This window comes from Anarrhichthys ocellatus, unplaced genomic scaffold (genome assembly GCF_004355925.1).
Source record: "Anarrhichthys ocellatus isolate YVR2014 unplaced genomic scaffold, GSC_Weel_1.0 scaffold94, whole genome shotgun sequence".
Classification (NCBI taxonomy): domain Eukaryota; kingdom Metazoa; phylum Chordata; class Actinopteri; order Perciformes; family Anarhichadidae; genus Anarrhichthys; species Anarrhichthys ocellatus.
In genome coordinates, this window is record NW_022280124.1 from 980,441 (window position 1) to 1,000,049 (window position 19,609).

The 19,609-nt window shown below is 40.8% G+C and overlaps 1 protein-coding gene across 1 annotated transcript in view; it reads right to left on the reverse strand.

Moving 5' to 3' along the window:
- The window catches only part of LOC116398943 (neuroligin-1-like), a 238,451-nt gene that overhangs the window by 207,857 nt on the left and 10,985 nt on the right, over window positions 1–19,609 (reverse strand). Inside the window, exon 2 of the mRNA XM_031875714.1 lies at window positions 17,364–17,516. Coding sequence (XP_031731574.1) covers window positions 17,364–17,484 — 121 coding nt within the window. The 5' untranslated portion in view covers window positions 17,485–17,516. The remainder of the gene's footprint in view (window positions 1–17,363; window positions 17,517–19,609) is intronic.

Consider the following 19,609-nt stretch of genomic DNA (forward strand, 5'->3'; position numbering starts at 1 on the left):
GCAGGTTGTTTTATTTAACGCCCTTCAACTTAACTGTTAAAAAAAAAGCTGTGATAAACCCACTGTACGCTAGCTACACTGTAGACAAAACTACACTCTAGTTGGTAGACATTCAAACAGTGCAGAATTTAGCCAACCCATCGTCAACCCCAACTCGATCTTTTCTTAAGCATAACCATGAATTTGTGTTGCCTTACGCTGATAAACATACATTGGAAGTTCATTTTTGAAAATACACTATTTATGTTGAAAGTGGAAACTGACACGGCATCCCTGATACGACCAAAACTACAGCGATACCTAGAGCATCATAGTTCGAGGCGTAGGACCGCTGATTTGACAAGCTAGGAGTGAGAGCGAGTTGTATAGCCGCTAAATAAGGCTTACATCATATATTTAGGTCAGCGGATGGTGGAGACCAAAACTGAGCTAAAATAGTGAAAATGTACTTACACTCTCAAAGTATCCAGAAATATATCTCTGAAATAAACCCTGGCAGACACAAGGCAGAAACCCTCATTAATGTGCAGAAGCTAGTACAAAAGCAGCTGAACAGTGATGTCAAAATTTCGGGTCTTTTTTAAGGATCCTTGTGTGCCGTTTGTGAGCTGGCATCCACTTGGACACTAACAGACACACATGCACACTGATTCCCTGAGTAGCTTTTGAATAGCTCATGAAACTGTTTTCTTTAATTACAGATATTGAAGACTTGTGTACAAAGCAATAACACAAGTTTTTAAACAAATCGTGTCAGTACAGAGAAATGTATAAAGTGCTGATTGTTGGCTTCTGAAAATACTTTGTATGCCAATAAACCCTTCAACTGAATTCAAATGAGAAAAAACAAACGGAGAGCAAGCGATAACGGTAATGCTTAAGGGAGATGGAGAGAAACAATAGAATCTTCCTCTTTCTATTCCACCTACCTCTTCATCCTTTTTCCATCCTCCATATTGTTCTATTATTTACATCAGGGAAAACAATTGAATACATGTCGAGTGGTGAGTGCGGGAGCATGAAGAAAAGAGAAGGCTGACCTTTAAAAGGATTATGGGATTTGTGTTAGAACAAAACGAGGAGGCAATATGGCAGATGTGTTTTGTAAAATAGAGTATTTAGCAGTGAAGCGCCTTGATTGCAAAGAGAGCAAGACAGTGGCAGACAAAATGGAGAGGATCACTGTGTTAATGCAGTGCTTTGTGAATAACAGTCCACTGGGCTGATGCAGAGTACAGGGTAGTTTGTCTTTAGTGAGATGGGAGCTGGAGGATGCTATTTGATGGATTGCACATTTGATGGATTTCACATTTATTGTCGTACTTATTAATATTAAACTGGGTGTCTATGGGGACCCTCTCTCCTGACAGCTTTAAATGAAACAACTGAATCAGGCTTCACATTGCATGCACGAATACGGTTTATTATCACTCTCTTCTCTGGTTTTTAGGAGAAAGTTTTAGTGTGCTAAAACAATTTAATGCTGCTTCAGAGAAGTGCGCACAAAATACTGCTGTTTCTGATAATGTGTAAAAAAAACATCAAATTAGAAGATGTTAGAAAATAAGTTCGTCGTCACAGACATAAGACAGAAACCAGACAGAAGTTCACAAGTTGAGAGTAGCAATGCTTCCATGATGCCATCAGTAAATGTCAGTTGTTCTTCATCCTTCGCTTACCATCTGCTGGGCATGAAACAACAAAATTCCCTCTCACTCTTTCCCAAAACAACGCTGCATACAAACACATGAACACACACATTGGTTCGAGGTGGCTTCAGTGACACATTACTAGCCAAAGATTTGGCACTGGTTAATGCTGGTAGTGTTGATGGGAATCTGTTTTTAGGGGGAACACTGTTCCAATATTGGTATCTTCGAATTTAAACTGCGTAAGGCAACTTTGAGCATTTTCTGCTAATAAGTTGAAAAAGCCCAAAATCAGCCCCTAGAGCATGGGGGCCATATTTAGGGCCCGAGCACCGACGTAGTCGAAGCGGAGGACCAATTGTTATTCTAATGTTTATTATTATTATCGTACCTGTTTCGTCGCAAAAAGGAGGTGCTTGGGATACTGGAAAGTTGTCGAAATTTGGCACGCAAGCCAGAATTTGCGATAATTGCAGTCTGATTGGGGTGTCCAGGGTGCGGTATGAAAAATTGGCTCGATAGCGCCCCCTATTGAGTAGCCCCAACATTGGGTTTCTCCTAGCTGTATGAAATTTGGTAGGTATGTGGATCGTGATGGGAAGTACAAAAAATCCTCTTGGAAGTTTTCTCTAAACCAAACAGGAAGTCGGCCATTTTGAATTCTATGACGTTTTTGGACCGTTTCAAGGCGTCATACTTTAACGAACTCCTCCTAGAGATTTAACCCGATCAACTTCAGATTTGGTCAGTATGCTCTTGAGACCTTGGCAGTGAAAAGTTACTCAAAGATCAAAAAGTTATCGAACAATGTGTCCGTGGATTGGCGTCAAAAAATCACCATTCGCCGCGAAACAGGAAGTTGTTGTAACTCGGCCGTACATTGTCTAATCTGCTCCAAATCTCTCATATGTCATAACATCCTGACTCAGAATACATCTATAAGACAATTTAGAATCATAGTAATAGCGCCACCTAGTGGCAACTGGAAGTTGTATGTTGTGTACTTTGACATACTGCTCCTCACAGATTAATCAGATCCCTCTCAAATTGTGTCAGAAAAGTCTTAAGACCTTGATAATGCTTCATTGTGAAGATTGTAAGAAGTTGTTGAAGGGCGGCGACGTGGCGGCAAACTTCGATCCTTCGCCATGAACGAATAGACTGATGTAACTCGACTCCACATCATCAGATCTTTACCAGATTGCACATGTTTGATTAGACATCTGCAGGCCAATTTTGAATCAGTCATAGTGCCACCTACTGGTAACAGTCAGTTAAAGTCTTTATACTTTAGCTTGTTTCTCTTAGTAGGTAAATCAAATCAACATCAAATTAGTTCCACAGAAATATAAGAAGTTCATAATGCCAGTTCATGAAGCTTTTGATGTTTCGTTGAACGCCGTTGCCGTGGCGACGCAGTCTTCGCCATGAAAAAGGAAGGTAATTTTGACGGGCTAAAAATGCTTGAAACATAAGCAAACTTGGCACACAGATTACAAGCCCAGAATTTAGACATATAATATGATTTTACTGGTTCAGAGTGGCAAATCGGCTCAATAGTGCCCCCTACAAAATTTCAACGAAGCAGCCCTCGCTGTACGTTTGACATAGATTTACAAAATTTGGACTTAAAATAAAGTCTCATGGGACCATGCTCTAAACCCAACGGGAAGTAAGCCATTTTGAATTTTTAGTGTCATTTTTGTCATTTCCAGGCGCTGTACTTTAACAAACTCCTCCTAGGGAAATAATCGAATCAACTTCAAATTTGGTCAGTACCATCTAAAGAACTTTGTGATGAAAAGTTACTCAATGCTTGTTGTTTCGGGAAAATCCGTTGCCGTGGCGACGCATTCTTCGCCATGAAAAATTAAGGTGTTTTTGAGGGTCTAAAAATGCTTAAAACATAACCAAAACAAACATTCAAAATCCTGAATTTAGTTATCTAATGTGATTTTAATGCTTCAAAGTGTCAAGTCGGCTCAATAGCGCCCCCTACAATATTTTGATGATGCAGCCCTCGCAGTACGTTTCACCTAGATGTATAAAATTTGGTAAGCAGATGTATCCCATGTAGACTTAAAAAAAAGTGTTAGGGGTCTATGCTCTAAACCCAACCGGAAGTCAGCCATTTAGAATTTTGTATGAATTTCTCGTGTTTTTTTTCCCATTTCCAGGTGCTGTAGTACGAACTCCTCCTAGGGAATTAATCCGATCAGCTTAGAATTTGGTCAGAACAATCTAAAGACCTTAGTGATTAAATGTTACTAAAAGCTTTAGGTTTCATCGAACGACGTGGATATGGTGTGATGGCCATTTTACATGGTTCGCCATCATCCATCAAGCTGTTGTAACTCGACTGTACTTTGTCAAAACTCTCCCAAACTTGACATGCTTGATGACCGTCAAGACTTTAGACTTCTGCATGCCAATATTAACTCATAGTCATAGCGCCACCTACTGATAAGCACGGACGTAAGCAGGATTCTATAATTACAGCGGCCCAAACACTGAACTTATTGAAAGGGTTTGTGGGCACACCATGAGAAAAAGACTTCTCTGATCTAAATATGTGCAAATTAAGATTCTTGGAGAGCAAAAGTTAGATAACAGTGGATTTTCAAACCATGTCAGTGGGCATTAGTATAAATGATCTGTCCAGAGCTTCTTCATGACAATCAGGTTAAAGGTTACAATGAATGCTTCACACTACAATCTAAAGTTACAGAAGAACTTAAAATGAAAACAGTGTTAAATTAAAGTGTTCAAGTAACAGCAAATGTCACTACTGTTTTGTTAACTTTCATGTAAGTCCAAATACAATCAGCAGGACACTGCAGGGAGTTGAACCCCATCCCAGTAAACTGACATAAAAATCTGTTATGTTACAAACACTAAAGCACATTCACACACATTCCTTTTCTTAATGATCTTTAAAGGCTTAAAGGGCTTTCATCTGTCATTCTTAGAGACTCAGACCAACTGATGTAGTGTAAAAAGCAATAAAGTCTGCATAGGGTGGCTGGGAGGGGAGATTGGATGAGTTAAACAAAGAACACACTTTTACCCAGGAGACAGCTGTTCATGTCCCATGTGAAAATTTGGGTAGTTTTGTAAAGTAACTTATGTACTTAAATAACACCAGTTATGGAAAAAAATACTTATTTTTAACTCGAACCACGACCTTTTCCGAATCTTAACCAAGTAGTTTTGTTGCTTAAACCTAGAAACGAAATAAACCTACGTTAGAAGTTAAAACAAACTATGCGTGAAATGAGTAAAAACTGACACGCCATCCTTGACCAACCCGTTCTGCAACGCATCGGGTAACACAGCCTGGTCAGTATTCTTTGGCATCTGACACCAACGCACATTTAGCGTGTGTAAGCAACGTACCCACCCGCACCATTACGGGCAGAGCAGCTGAGTTTGTAGAGCGATACAGGGTGGGTGGTGGTGGACGGGTCAAAAAAACACAGGTCATTAGTGTCGTGAGTCACATGACTCTTGTGCACTCTTTTCCTGAACCCTAACTTAACTGCCTTAACCTAACTTCCTGTGAATATAGTCATTTATTTTAGAAAATATGGTATTGTGCATTTTACGAGCGTATGTTGACTCAGTCACTGACAGATGCAAAACTGATGCTAGAGGGGAACGTAGAGCATCCTAGTTTGACCCTTCAAACCACTGACCAAGTGTCTGTATTGAACAAGTTGGGTGTAAGAATGTGTTGTAAAAACATTAAGCAGTAATCAGTGTGCTGTTTACAAGCCTTAGACAAGAACATTAATATTGATTAATTCTGCAGAATCCTACATTTAAGTTTAAATCATCCAACATTTATTTTTTATGTTGAATACTAACCATTTTTAAATTTTCGCCAATGGTATGGTAACAGTCCATTTCAGACACATGAGGAATGACTTGCCAATATCTCATATTTAATAAAAGCCACATATTGACCGAACTAATATCGGTCTAACCGCTTTACACACCATTTATCTCTTTTACACTCTTACACACACTCATGCTGGTCCCCCTCTCTCCCGGACTGCCTGGTTTCTCAGCGAGACGCTCCTTCCTGACCTCTAAAAATATGGCGACGGCAGATTTGTGGCTCGAGCTGATAACCAATCAGATGGCTTGTGTCGTGCAGGCCGGACGACCCCCGTCGAGTCTTAAATCACATTTTCTCCTCATCGTTCGCTCCCTCGGTCTCTCTGTCTTCTTTATTGCTTGTTGGCAATGGTTTTATTTGGTGCCGGCAGATAATATAGCGAGTTCCTCAGTGGGCTGCAGAGAAGCTGACAGCCTGAGAATCTGATCTGATCAAAACCAAACCAGAGAATAGAAGATAGCCAGACAGTTAACTGTGTGGGAAATACAATTACGATTTTAAAATATCATCACACACATCAGACAGTTGTTCAGTGACTGGACTGGTCCACTCCCCTACATTATGTAGTTAGCAGTGATCAGAGGTGTTACACAGCACATGCTTTGATCCTACTGCTACATGTGTCCATCTGCTGCATTAGCCCCATTACACTCACACAGGCCGGCGCATACGCACACTCATGCTCCTGCATGCATTCCCACACAAGCAGAGGCCAAAGCTTTGATTGATAAATAACACAGCCACAGGGGGTTCTGTGTACACACACATACAGTGAGGTGCCTAGTAATACCTCGGTGTGGAGGGATGCAATCTCATTTAGCTTCTCAACCCATCTCTCCATCTGCCCCCTTATCCCCTGCCTACCAATCAGCTTCTATCCAATCTCTAGCCAATCAGCTGGTCTCTTTGACCCACGTCAGGCCAACTGTAGCCTTAGCTGTAAGACTGTAATTGAGATACAACCACAAAGCTGAATTAAAGTGACCCCCAATCTGCCCAGGGAACCCACTTGGTGGACCAATCACAAATACAATGGGTAGGTTGAGAAACGTAATTCACCGGTTGGGTGAAATTAGGAAGTGATAGGACTAGCATCCTCTCCAGGGTGCACTCTGCCTCTTAGCCAATGCATGCTGGGATATGCTCCATCCCCCCACAAACCCACACAAGGGTATAAAGAAAAACTATATGTGTGTTCTTCAACATGTATTGAGCCATTTCCCTGTCTTTTTGTTTGATTAATCGCAATAAGGGCATGTTTTTTGTTCTTTTTGGGTGTGTGTGTGTGGGGGGGGCGGGGGGTAAGACTAAATATCCATAGAAATGCCAATCAGTTGCACCAATACACAACTTAGACGAGTGGCTTTTACAAACCAATCACACAAACCCCATCATCAATTGTGACCTAGCAAATAAACCTTCAATTTAAACAATATAATGGTTTCATTATTGATTAGATGGATAGGAAGGAAGGCTGACAAAATACATGCAAAGAAAATGAAGGTGTCAAGAAAAGCAAGAAGAGGAAGAAAAGGAAAGGAGGTTATACAATTAAACAAGTCTGAAAGCTCATACTCACTATGACTGGATAATGCCAACACAAAATGCAGAGATACTGTAATTGCAGCAACTTTGTTTGTAATGTTTGTTGGTGAAATTTAGAAATTCATTGGTTTTCCTAGTAGACTTGATCGTTACTAAGCTAGCTGAGTTTTCAGTCATTGCAGGGCAGATTGTGGAAGTTAGATAAGTAGGAAGAAACAATACTCAAAGTTTTAGGCACATTCTGCACTTTAGTTAGTATATTTCACATTGGTAATACTAGGAGTATGTTTTAGTAGAGAATGCTTTCTTTATTTAGTATGGGTGGTGTTAGTATTTTTAGTTTCATAGCAGGACAAAGAAGGATAAAAATAAGTTATTCAAGTCAAACAAGGCAGAAGAGGATAGGAAGGAGAGTCCATTGTTAGTTCAGAGTGGATCACAGATAGAAAGCATGCACCTGCAGACTGTCCATTGGCTGGTTTCATTTGCCCACTTCGGCCTCGCAGAGCATCCAGAGTCTGAGAGGATTTGGAATTATATTATCCATGTGCTCAAATATCTTCCAGTCATTCTAACTACAGATTACTGATATGTCAAGAATAAACGTTATTCTTGAACCTGGACAGTTTGACAAAGAACTGTAACTCAAGGTCCAATACATTTTTCCAAAGCCTTCAACCAACCCGGTCACCAGAAAAATGCATGGCTTTGTACATTGCTGCAAGATACGGAATACGTTGAATGTTGACGTTACTGAACCAAAAATATGTTTCAAATCAGCCTCATATCACGCTGCCACATGGGGCTCCAAAGGCAGCTGTAGCCGAGTGCATAGAGTGGTCGTCCTTCAGCCAGCAGGTTGGCAACTCGATCCCCACCCGCTGTCTGCATGTCGAAGTGGGGACACTTTACAGTAGCCCACTGCTTCTAAAATCCTTAGGTTGGGTTAATGCAGAGGTCAACTTTCATGTATATACATACGTATATGACCACTGAAACAAAATAAAATCGGTTACTGTAAAACGTAGGTTACCGAAGAAGCAGAAATGTGCAATGGCAACTTTTCCCTGCGACTTGGCTGCTTCACCAGCAGATGCCGTTTGCTCAGTTGTCATGGAGATTGATCCGCCACATGCAAGCTCTGTAGCAGTTATGATTTCACAGCACTGTAAGAATTTATCGTCCATGTTGGCTTAATAAATGTCCATGCTTACCTTTAAGCCAACATGGGCTAGAGCTAGTAGGTGGACCGTTAAACGACAGCCATTATGGTTTCTGCAACAAATGGCTGAATGAAAACCGCAACAATTGTATGTGCATTGATCGACTGATTTTATAATTCATCCTTTGTAAAATGTATTAGAACCAGACAATGGCCTTGACCGTGTATATCACATGATACATGCATATCACTGTGTGCAGTACGGTGGGCTGGTGGCCTGGCGCTGTGGTGCGTGCCCAGATGGTCATCTGTTGTCCCGGACTCGGCCAGATTAATCTGATCCCTAACGCATCGGCAGAGCTGCTGTGAACCTCGCCATGCCAACCCCTAAAGTGCCAGATCACCATTAGCATAGCATAGCTTCTACTGGCATTGCATTCCACTCACTGAATAAACACTTATGCCAATGACACTTTGCCAATTGAGGAGGACACAAACAAACCAAGCGATGGCTGAAAGAGAGAACCACACAATGGCCAGGAGACTAGTACGCCATAATGCCAAGACTGTGCCAAAAAAAGCAAAGAGTGGTTTCCAAATGATACGGTCCTGGTGGCTTTAGCTACAAGACAACAACACTTCATATATACGGTGGTCAGATTTGTAATGAACCTGCTATCAGCTAAAAACGTAAGCACATTTTAGCTGCCATTAGCCATGTTTAAATAGCACTATATACCCAGCACATTACAGATTATCAAAAGGACAACATTGTATTCTCACCAAGGTTGTAATATCATTTAGAATTATATTTCATCTGGAAAACTGATTTCTGATAACAAACAGGATGTCGTAGAATTCACAAGCGAAATAAAAGCTAATATTCCCATTCAGGGTATAAAAAAACAATATGTAATAAAAGTATCATAACAAATATAGAAAATACTGACTGGAGCAGACTGCATGCTAATTAAATGGCAAATTTGGGCCAATTTCACGATAAATCTGATGGAAAGCTGTGGTCTGTAATCATGTTATCTGTCTCTGTGAGGTGTGTCCGTAGAGGTTTGATTCTACTGCAACATCTCACATTTAAACAGCTCATATGTGGGTACTTTATTATAATTACAGGACTAAACTAAAGGAAATATCTGAACTAAGTCTTGCTCTGATTATCTGGCATACTAAGAGGAACATATTTTATATATAAGAAATATGAAAGGAAATATTTCTTCTCAGTAAATAGTGGGATTTTGACATGACAGGGTGGTAAAAATGGGATCTATTGCAGCACATAGTACAGCATGTCTCAATGCAGCATGTCCACTGATCAAAGCTCCCTCTGCCCTAAAATAGCTGAGGAAATGTCTGCTCTTCACTCGGCTAATTTACAGGAAGAAACATCCAACCACAAACACACACACTCTTATTTTAGAGCCTTGTCTTGGCTGCAAAAACAGAAACTTAACAACACAGCCAAGCCTCAATGATAAAAACGTTTTAGTTTACAAAATGGCTCCATAAAGAGCTAAATAGCTTCCTGAGGACTCTCACAAGATATATTTAACATCTATACAGAACATATTAAAACATAAAATTACACTAAACACGGTTTGTGCACGAAGTAGAATTAATTTTCCATTGTTCACGTTGTATAATGAACAATGTCACTTTAGGGGTATCGCCTTCATTCATTGGTCTACTTGTGTTCATGTAAATGTTTTCTGCTACGTGTGAGTTGTTCAATAGCCGATGCTGCCTAAACGCGGTCAATGCTTAGTCTGTGTTATTGTTGCATTGAAAGAACACGTGTACCAAAACCTCAGCTTGTTCCATTATCCAATTTTAATAATGAAAATTGAGTAAAGGAAGTCGAGAGTCGGAAACAGACACAGCTCGTCTTCAAAGTAAAAGTTGCGCGTTTTCAAACGTGTTTGCTCCAGCGATCCATTCATGGAGAGCTAAATTATATAAATAAACAAATATTCTAAATAATAAACATGTATAACTGTTATGAAGTCATATTTCTGCCACTCTCCCTCAATTGAACGTGAATAAACTGCACAAACACTGAATTATTTGTATGTAATGATTCATTGTATCATCAATGTATTTATTTAATATAAGCTTCTTAAACTATTTGGTTGAATGTTTGGTGCTGTAGTGTTGAGACGTGTGATGAGTATCCACTTGATGCATCAGGTCAGTGTTTAGAGAAAGGACACCTGCCTTGTAAACTCCTATGGGCCTGATTTGAACACAACAGACAAAGGTTTTGCTCAAGCTGAATCTGCAATTGGGCGACTGCTACCATCATAACTCCATCTGATCATCCACAAAATGACCAAAATATCAAAACATGATCAATACTAAAGCAGCACCGAAAGTAACAACCCAGTCATTACTTGAAACTGAAAAATGTCCTGTTCATCTTCAAAAGAAGTTTGTTTTCAAAATTGCAAGAATTCAGCCTCGCTCTTCTTGGGCTGAAGACTAGTCCTGCGATGCTAAATAGCCTTTCACAGGCCGCTGAGGCAGGTAGAGGTGTGTTCAGCTTCACAGACAGCTTGCACACAGCTGGGAAGGATTTCCCTAATGCTAACACTAATGCTAACCCTAATGCTGCGCTCTCGCGGCTCCTGTCAATCCTATGGTGTGGTGGCTAGCTAACGTTAAGTTAGCTAACGTTAGCCAACTAGTGCTGCAATGATTATAGCTAAGATGACTCAAATCAACAAAATCTCACAACTGTCAACACTTCCTCAGCTCACTAACTCGCTAGCGATCCACGGGTTTTGGTCTTCGTCACCACCGTCGTTTGTTGCGGGAGTAGCAGGTGCTTCCATTTCTGCTTCCATCATGAAATCAGTCATCGTAGAGTGGAATTCTACTCATGTAGTTGCTCGCTATCTAGCATCCTGGGCATCACTGGGAATCAAAACACCGCCGGTTTGAGAGCACTTGTTTGCAATTGCGCATTAACGTGATTAACCAATGATTTAACTTCCAAGCTAGGACCACTGATTCACCAAACCTGCTTGCTTGCAGTCTCTGTTCCACCACAGTCCCCGACGTTGGTCTCATGATTCATTTTTTTTCTAAAGATAGATTTGATTTTGTAGCGAGTAACGAAGGTTTCAGGGGAAATGTATCGGAGTAAAAGTATCAGTTTTCTTTGCAAAATGTAGTGAAGTAAAAGTAAAAGTCAACAGAAATATAAATAGTAAAGTAAAGTACAGATATCCAAAAAACGACTTAAGTACAGTAACGAAGTATTTCTACTTCGTTACTATACACCACTGGATACAAATAACTGTGTTCTGTATTCTGTATTCATCATGTTAAGCTGATCTCAACAATGGTACACAGAGAGAGAGTGCAGATACAAATCCAGATGTTTGGAAGGAAAGTAATCATTAGCTGCTAATAAAGACTCAAGTGAAGCACTTTGTCAGATGCGGCCCATGGGTTTCTGAACAAGCATGTGTCGGGGCCACTTGTAAAGAAGAAAAGAAGGCACAGAGGCACAGAAAGAGTAATGAACCGAAATCATTGGGGTATTTGTTTGAGGGAGAAAAATTAATAAGCCTGAAAATAATAGTCCTCAGCATTTAGCCAGCAGGACAAAAACTGGGAAAGAGAATGCCCAATTAATGTAGAGGGAGAAAAGGAAAGAAGATATATGAGACAGAGAGAGCGTAATAGTAGGAAAGGTAAACATTAGGGAATGCTCCTCAAGCAAGCACACACAGTCCTAACTGGGATAGCATGTAAGTTTCACAGTGTTCTGCATGTTAAAACAAAAGTACACATTACGAAATTTCTCAGAATGTGGACCATCATGGAACAATAAATAATTATAAATAGTTTTTCCAAAAATGTTATTGGGATTTGTGTATGTTTTTTATCTTTTGAACTAATCATATTATGATAATAATATCCATAAGTACACAAGAACCATACATACAAATATTATTCATTAATGATTTCATAATTGGCATATTAATTCAATTACATTGATTTCTGCGGCTGTGCTTGCATGTTGTTTCGGGCCTGCAGCTGCTTGCCAGACCTTTTCCTGCACAGTCTTTTCTCAGTAGGGCTGCTTGGATGTGATGGTGGTGCTCACAGTGGGGCAGAGTTAGAGAAGCAGTGCCTGTGCAGTGAAATGGATATTTTACTGGCCAGGTATATCTTAAAACAATCAGAGGCTTGATGAATTGGCTGAATGGCTGATGTATGGCTGGAATGGAAGGGGTATTTGGAGAAGGTTTGAGTCAGGGAAATGCACCTCATCAATCAGCATGATTAAAGGTTTTGGCTGGGCCGAAACAAACTTAACACTGTAAGGGCCTGGCCTTAAAGGCACAGTCCGCTGCTTGGAGTCGCAACAAACAAGCTCTGTGTATGTATTGGTTTCATGTATTGGCAGTTGCAAACAACCACTATGTTGCGTTGTGGAGCAGTAGACCTATTTTTATTTGGATTTACTAGATATTAAACTGCCAACAACCGTAGACTATAAATAATAAGTACATTTCTATGGATCGAAAGAAAGACAGTGAAATGTTTATGGCATAGAACACGCGTCCGAACAAGTTCTCCCATTCGCCCCCAGGTGCTTTCAGATATAAAATGGATATTTGTTAAAGTCACTACAGGAAGGAAGTGATGTGGCAAGATGGACAGATGTGTGACTGGGATAAAGCGCAAATCAGATGGCAAGTCTGTTACAGCTGTAGGCTGTAGCTGTAGACCACCACAACAACGGCACAAAAAAAGGTAAAAGCAAGAAAATATAACGAGGCGTATCTGTCCCTTAACAAGCAGTAAGGTCGGCCAAGAAGAGAGACCCAGTGTGTTGTGTGTCTTACCATACTGGCGGCAGACTGTATGAAGCCCACTACATTGAAAAGACACTTGGAAACCCACCACCCCGATCATGTGAACAAGCACCTTGAGTTTTTCAAAAAGACATTGGAATAGAGTGACTTTGTAAAAGCTGCATCTGTCGCTGTGAAAGCACAACTCGCTTCCTACAAAGTAGCCTACAGAGCAAAAAGGCTCACACAATAGCGGAGGAGTTAATAATAATCATCATTATTATTATTTTCTTGCACACTAATTCAGTTTGAAAAACCTACTGTTACATGGGGAAATGTAAGGTGTTGCACTGTTCCTAACTTCAATGTTAACATTTGAAGTTAATTTTACTTGAAAATATATTTAAGAATGTAATGCAATTAATATGTCTGAAAGCAATCTAAAGTCCAATCTTTTTGGAAATTGATTTTATTATTGCTATTTTTTTTTTCAGTAAAACAAACTGAACAATAAACTGTGACGTGTAAAAGTGAAGTGATGTGTACATATTTTAGAAAGAAAAACAAATATGTTATCGAGTTTATATATTATTATGCAATTAATTCAAAACAAAGAAGGTACGACTCATTTGGGTGCGGTGGGGGGGGGGCTTACAATGTTCCTATATCATCAAAGGAGGGCTCGACAGAAAAAGTTTGGGAACCATTGCACTAAGCCAAGAAGCCAAAATTCACCGGTGCTACAGTAGAGAGTTCTGTCAGCAGAGCAGCATCTCCAAGCACACAGGTGCTGCAATGGCTGGTTGGGTAAAGCTCAACCAACGTTAACCAACGTCAATGGAGGCTGACTGGCCGGCTTGTGGACATAATTATGAGTCTGGAAGACGGTTTCAGTCTTTTAGTCGAGGATCTTAACATGTCTTTTTGAGATGTTCAATACCTCGTGGTTCCTTGTGAATCAGACTCACCTTCATTCTTTCATTCATTACCATGCATGGTCAGTGCTGGTCTGCCCCTGGAGGCTTTTAGGAAACATACCATCTGTCCGGGGTGGGGCGATCGCAGAGGTTTACCACGGCCAAACCACGGTTCCAAAGTAATCCTGTGTGTTTGTTTGTTGAGTGTGAAAGTAGTTGGCAAACTCTGTGTCATGCAAACACTCCATGAACTGAACAGTGAAGCAAATTAATGAATTAAATCATCATTACACCATCAGGTATTTATAATGTCATTTGATGGTCTATTTAATGTGCCAAATGGAGAAAAACTTACATGATACATCTTTCCTAGAGTCTGTATAGGCTTAATCTGCTGGAAAAAAACATCTCTCATTGGGATTAAACAACGCATGAACGACTTCTAGTTGCAAAAAGAGGTAGACTTGCACAGAAGTCTGAGAAAATGACACCATTTCTAATTTATTACCTGAGTAAACATTTTCCTAATTGTTTATAGTCATGATGAGTTTATGAGTTTATGGTCTCAATAACTAGATTGAAGTCTGATCCAATACTGCATGATTTTAAATTGAGTAAATTATGGTCCCATTTAGAGTAAAATAAATGCTGCCATGCTGTCTTTACCACGCTGTTATTCAGTGTTACAAACATGTTTGTTTTTCCATTTTGTGTGGTATTGGGACTAAAGATTTGTAGAACTTAAACATTCACCATTATGAGTTCATAATACATGTGGCACAATCAATTCAGGTTTTTTTTCATGTGAATTGACAAAAAGTAATGATTAACCCTGCCAACCCCCTTTACTCAATACTCTACTCCATACTACTTGCTGGCTTGTTATGATGGGTATTTCTGGCAGCTACTTAGTGAACTCAAATATTTACTAAAAGTGGATGACTGACTGCAGAGTCCAGCGGTTATGAGTCTTACACCTCCTGTAGCACTGAGTACTGAGTATACACTCACTCCATGTCACTCAGACACACACGCAAACACACCATCACATGTTTGTTGAGGTAAAGCCGTATGCTTTTGTCCATTGCCAGGGGGGTAAACACAAACACATGGACTCTAATCTGAGAGCAAACAGCGGGGCCTCATGTTAACCAGCAGGGATACACTTTCCCTCAAAACCATGAGGCCTGCAGCAGGTAAGAGCTCGCACATCAGTAACAGAGAGATGTGCCTACGTCGCAGCCCAGCCACCGCCACTCGCGCCGCCTCACCTCCCTGCCTGCATTCTCCCCCTGCTCTACATGTCACCAGCCCGTTCCTCAGCCAGCCTGTCCTCCAGCTATCATCTGCCTCCCTTTCCCCCGCCAACCATTACCTATTAAAACCCATTCCTTCACCTACTCTGCCGTCTCTGTGTCAGCTCTTGGGTCCAGTACAACCAGCCCTCACACTCTACTTGTTTCTCTCTTTTCTAGTCTTCCGATTAGTACTCAGGTTAGCACTCATGCCTCACAATGATTTGAACACATGCAAGTTTTAGACTGTGGACTTAAGAAACGCTCATAGTTGTGACGGTGTGCCACGACCTGGCTCTGACCACCATGACCTATTCAGGGAGACGCAGACAGTTTCCCAAAAGAAAAGAGTTTTATTCGACATAACAAAGTCGTCCAATGACAAATGGTGTTTGGGACGAGCCGTCCTCGCTCCTCCACGGGGTGATAGGAGAGAGCCCCATGTTGCCAGGAAGGCGGAGCTTTATACTGGAGCCCTGGCCCAGGTGTCTCCAGTCTGCAATCTCCCGGATCCTGCCATTTAAAGGGACACACACACACAACCCAGAACCATGGCAGGGAACCATCACACGGTGTGTCTCAGTATTTTCACAGTATGTTCTGTATCACCGTCTATACAGTAGTTGATGCATGTGCTTGGCCTGTACACTGGGAGAGACTGGGGGGAGGGACACACAAAGACAATGCATCTGTGTGTCATGTTCTGTGCCTGCTGTCAACATCTCAAAGAATCGCCTGGAAGCCTGGATGCTCATTCTTCATACCCACATACCCCCCAGACAAATGGTATTCTACATGAATGAAAGGTGGATATTGCCCTTTATCTTTATTCTGGTATAGTTTAATAAGATAGAAAGAAAAAGCCCAGAAACCAAAAAAACGTGGAAATGGAATCAGTTCCTTCCATCCAAACAAATGACAGCACAGTCTCATTTCTGACGGAGGCAGCAAACCGTTGTTTCCGTCATGTGTCGCCTGCCTTCTGGGTAACGCTGTGACATCCTCACACCGGAGGAAAGGAATTAGGAATTAGACTGATGAAAAGAGATAAGATAGATGAGGAGGAAAATGAAAAAAAAGAAGGGACTGAAGATCAGAGGAGACATTGCCATGGTAGATTAAAGTACACGACAGAGGACAGGGAGAATAGATGCATAAGAGATAACTGGGCCACATCCCAGAGTCCAAGTGTCAGCTCTGCAGTAGATGTATTCCCGTAGCACATGTATCAGTACACATGATAATCCAGCAAACATTCTGATGTTGAATAGCCTCGATATGGATATGTCTGTGGCTACTAAATTGCTGTGTATATTATGAAAATAAAAGTCGAGATATTACATCACAACATCATAATTTTAATATGTCTATCATCATCAACACCTGAAGAAAACTTGTATGGGGTTCCTTTTAAAGATGAAATGGGTTTGGAAGGAGCATTATGCCCACAATATAGATATAAAAAAATCTATTTGTGAAGTCGTACACTGCAATGATAAATAATCTGCTTGACTGATGATGAGGGAATGCTGAGTAGAAAAAAAAAGATGACACATTATTTTTAAGAGTGTGCTTTGCCTTTGACTTTCCCAATATTACCTCACACTGTAGCACAAGAGGAGGACAAGTCACAGCCCTCAATCTCAATGATTCAAATCCAGCCTTTGGGTACAAGTGTCTGAACTGTAATCAACTAAGTCGAGTTTATTACCAACAAGAGAAAACACCAATTAGACCAAGCAAGGAACTCAAACTCCAGTCAAATAATCAGAATAACACTAAACTAAGCTCTCTGGAATATCACCAGCAGCAGCACATGGAATCACCAACGATGAAGGCAAGTTACAAGGGGAGGAGGAAGAAAGAAAGAAAGAATCCTAACTTAGCCCTTATGCTAAGCTTAAGTCACACGTGAATACCAGCAGCAACACATGAAATCACCAGAAGAGGTCAATGCAAAGAAAGAAAGAAAGCATAAGCTAATGCAATCACCAATAAGGGAAGGACAAAGAGAGAAAGCAGGGCTCCAACATGAGATGTTGTGTATCACACAGTAGAGCAGGGTCCTTACCTAGGATGCCCAGCCGGTAGTTGACAGTTATGACGATCACATTTCCATAGCTGGCCAGGATGCTGCCGTCAAACATATTCCCAGTTCCTTCCATGTAGGAGCCCCCGTGGATGAAAACCATCACCGGCTTGGGGCTTCCACTCTCCCTAATGTCTGGGGGAGGGGGGAGGAAGAGGAGGAGGTGGAGAAGGCAGAAGGACTGATTAGATGACAGATTGAAGGTGACAGCCAGAGATGAAATTCCAATACTTAAGGGGGCTTTAGCCACCTCTTTATTTCTTTTTCTTTTTTTTCTGAGTAATCTTGGCACACTGGCTTTAACATGGAGACCTTGTTAGTTTGAGGCGTCAAACCACTCCTTTTTCTACATGAAGGCTGTGACATGGTCGTGGTGATTGAAAAATGTTATATATTTATTAGCCTATTTTAAATCCATATTTAATGAAACAGGATATTTAAAGAGCCGGCTTTTAATTTTCCTCCAGGCAATAGACTGTCAACATGCAAGAGTGGCAATTTAAACTGTCAAACCATGTTGCGGTAAAACTTGTGCGATTAATCTGGAGGAGAATCTAATAAAAAATATTTTTTAAATGGCATAATAGGTTGGACCATTTTTATGAAAAAGCATTGCTTTATTGAAACTTTAATTTGAATTCAGGTTAGCACTTCATAGTTGTTTAGCTGCAGGGAATGTGTGCCTCGACTTTGTGAATATAAATGCATGTGAGCTCTTACTGGCAGCAAGGGGAATTAAACACAACTAACAACTGAATGGGACACTTGTCTTTTTGAATATTATGAAGTGTTTCGTTAATGTGAAGGACAGGATGTTGTTTCGGCTTTGGAATTACTGCTTTAACATTTCCATAAATCACAGTGTAATTAGACAGTAGCTAAATAAAATATGCAGTGGATGATGAGTACTAAAATGACTTATACCGCAAAGAAAGCTGGAGGTGTGGTTCTATTACCACGGGGATGTTTGTGAATGTGTAGCTGCATCTGTGAAATATGAGGTCAAGGTAAGGAGAACCTGCTGTTAGCGGCAGAATTAGCCGTAGTAAAATGAGTTACATCTGGCTGATTAGAGAGTAAGAAAGGAGGGCTGCGTTGTAAAGCTTCAGTCCTTGATGTGGTTCTAATACGGGCCGGATTGTGAGCAAAAAGGATGCAGAGACTTAGAGAGATCTAACAGCACGCTGCAACCCACGTTCAAAACAAGCTTTCGCATTCATCTGCTGCATCTCAGAGACGAAGCTTTTCATCTCGCTTCCTAACTATCTCCATCAGTACACGTGGCGGCACACATCGTTTATCCCACTGATGTTTTACCACTGAGGGACCAGGGAGAGGTCCAGGGAGAGATCAGGGAGTCTATGCGGGATTAAAAATTAACCAAACAAGAAAATAGAAAAGCGTTGCCCTCTGAGACAAGAGAGCAAAAAAGACATGCAGTTGTTAGGGGAGTAAGAGAGTGTCCCCACAGTGAGTGTTTCAAGTACTCACAGACCAGTGGCTAGACAAAATAATGTAAACACCTCAGACTTCAACTCTGAAGGAACTGCTATAACACTGCTATAAGTGGTTCAATGTTGCTTTTGAATAGAGTAAAAGGGCTCTACTGTAAATTATGTACTTCACAATGATTATTTTGATGAAACTGTCTTATCTAATTGAAGAAATGTATTTAAATAATAATGAAAGTAAAGAAATGATAGGTTTACCCTCCACTCCCCTTCCTTGTGTATGATTAAAGGGGAAAGTTTGTCTTTCTATTGGACAACTGCAAACAAAAAAAAAATCTCACTAAGAGTGTGTGCAATATACACAGCCTTAGAAAAAAGCTCATTTGGCAGAAGGAAATGAGGTAAAATAAAACAAAAATCTAGCGGGAAATGAAAATAAGGCACATCTAGGTAAAATGCCTTCTTTTCGTCATGTGTGCATGTTTGTCCTTCCCTCCGTCTCGCTCTCGCTGCAGAGCTCATTACATCACTTCTATCATCCTCTGTGCTTTGTAGTGTTTTAGTTTTTTTCCCTCCTATATTTGCTCTGCTCCCTCTGTCGCAGCAGGAAGCGGCCACAATGTAGTGGCACATCATAATTCTCCTCTGGAAGGCTTCCAGAAAGTCCTGACTAAAAGGTCAGGAGATTATGGTAGAGTTGTGTGTGTGTGTGTGTGTGTGTGTGTGTGTGTGTGTGTGTGTGTAGCTCACAGTGCAGATGTGTGTGGAGCAGGGAGG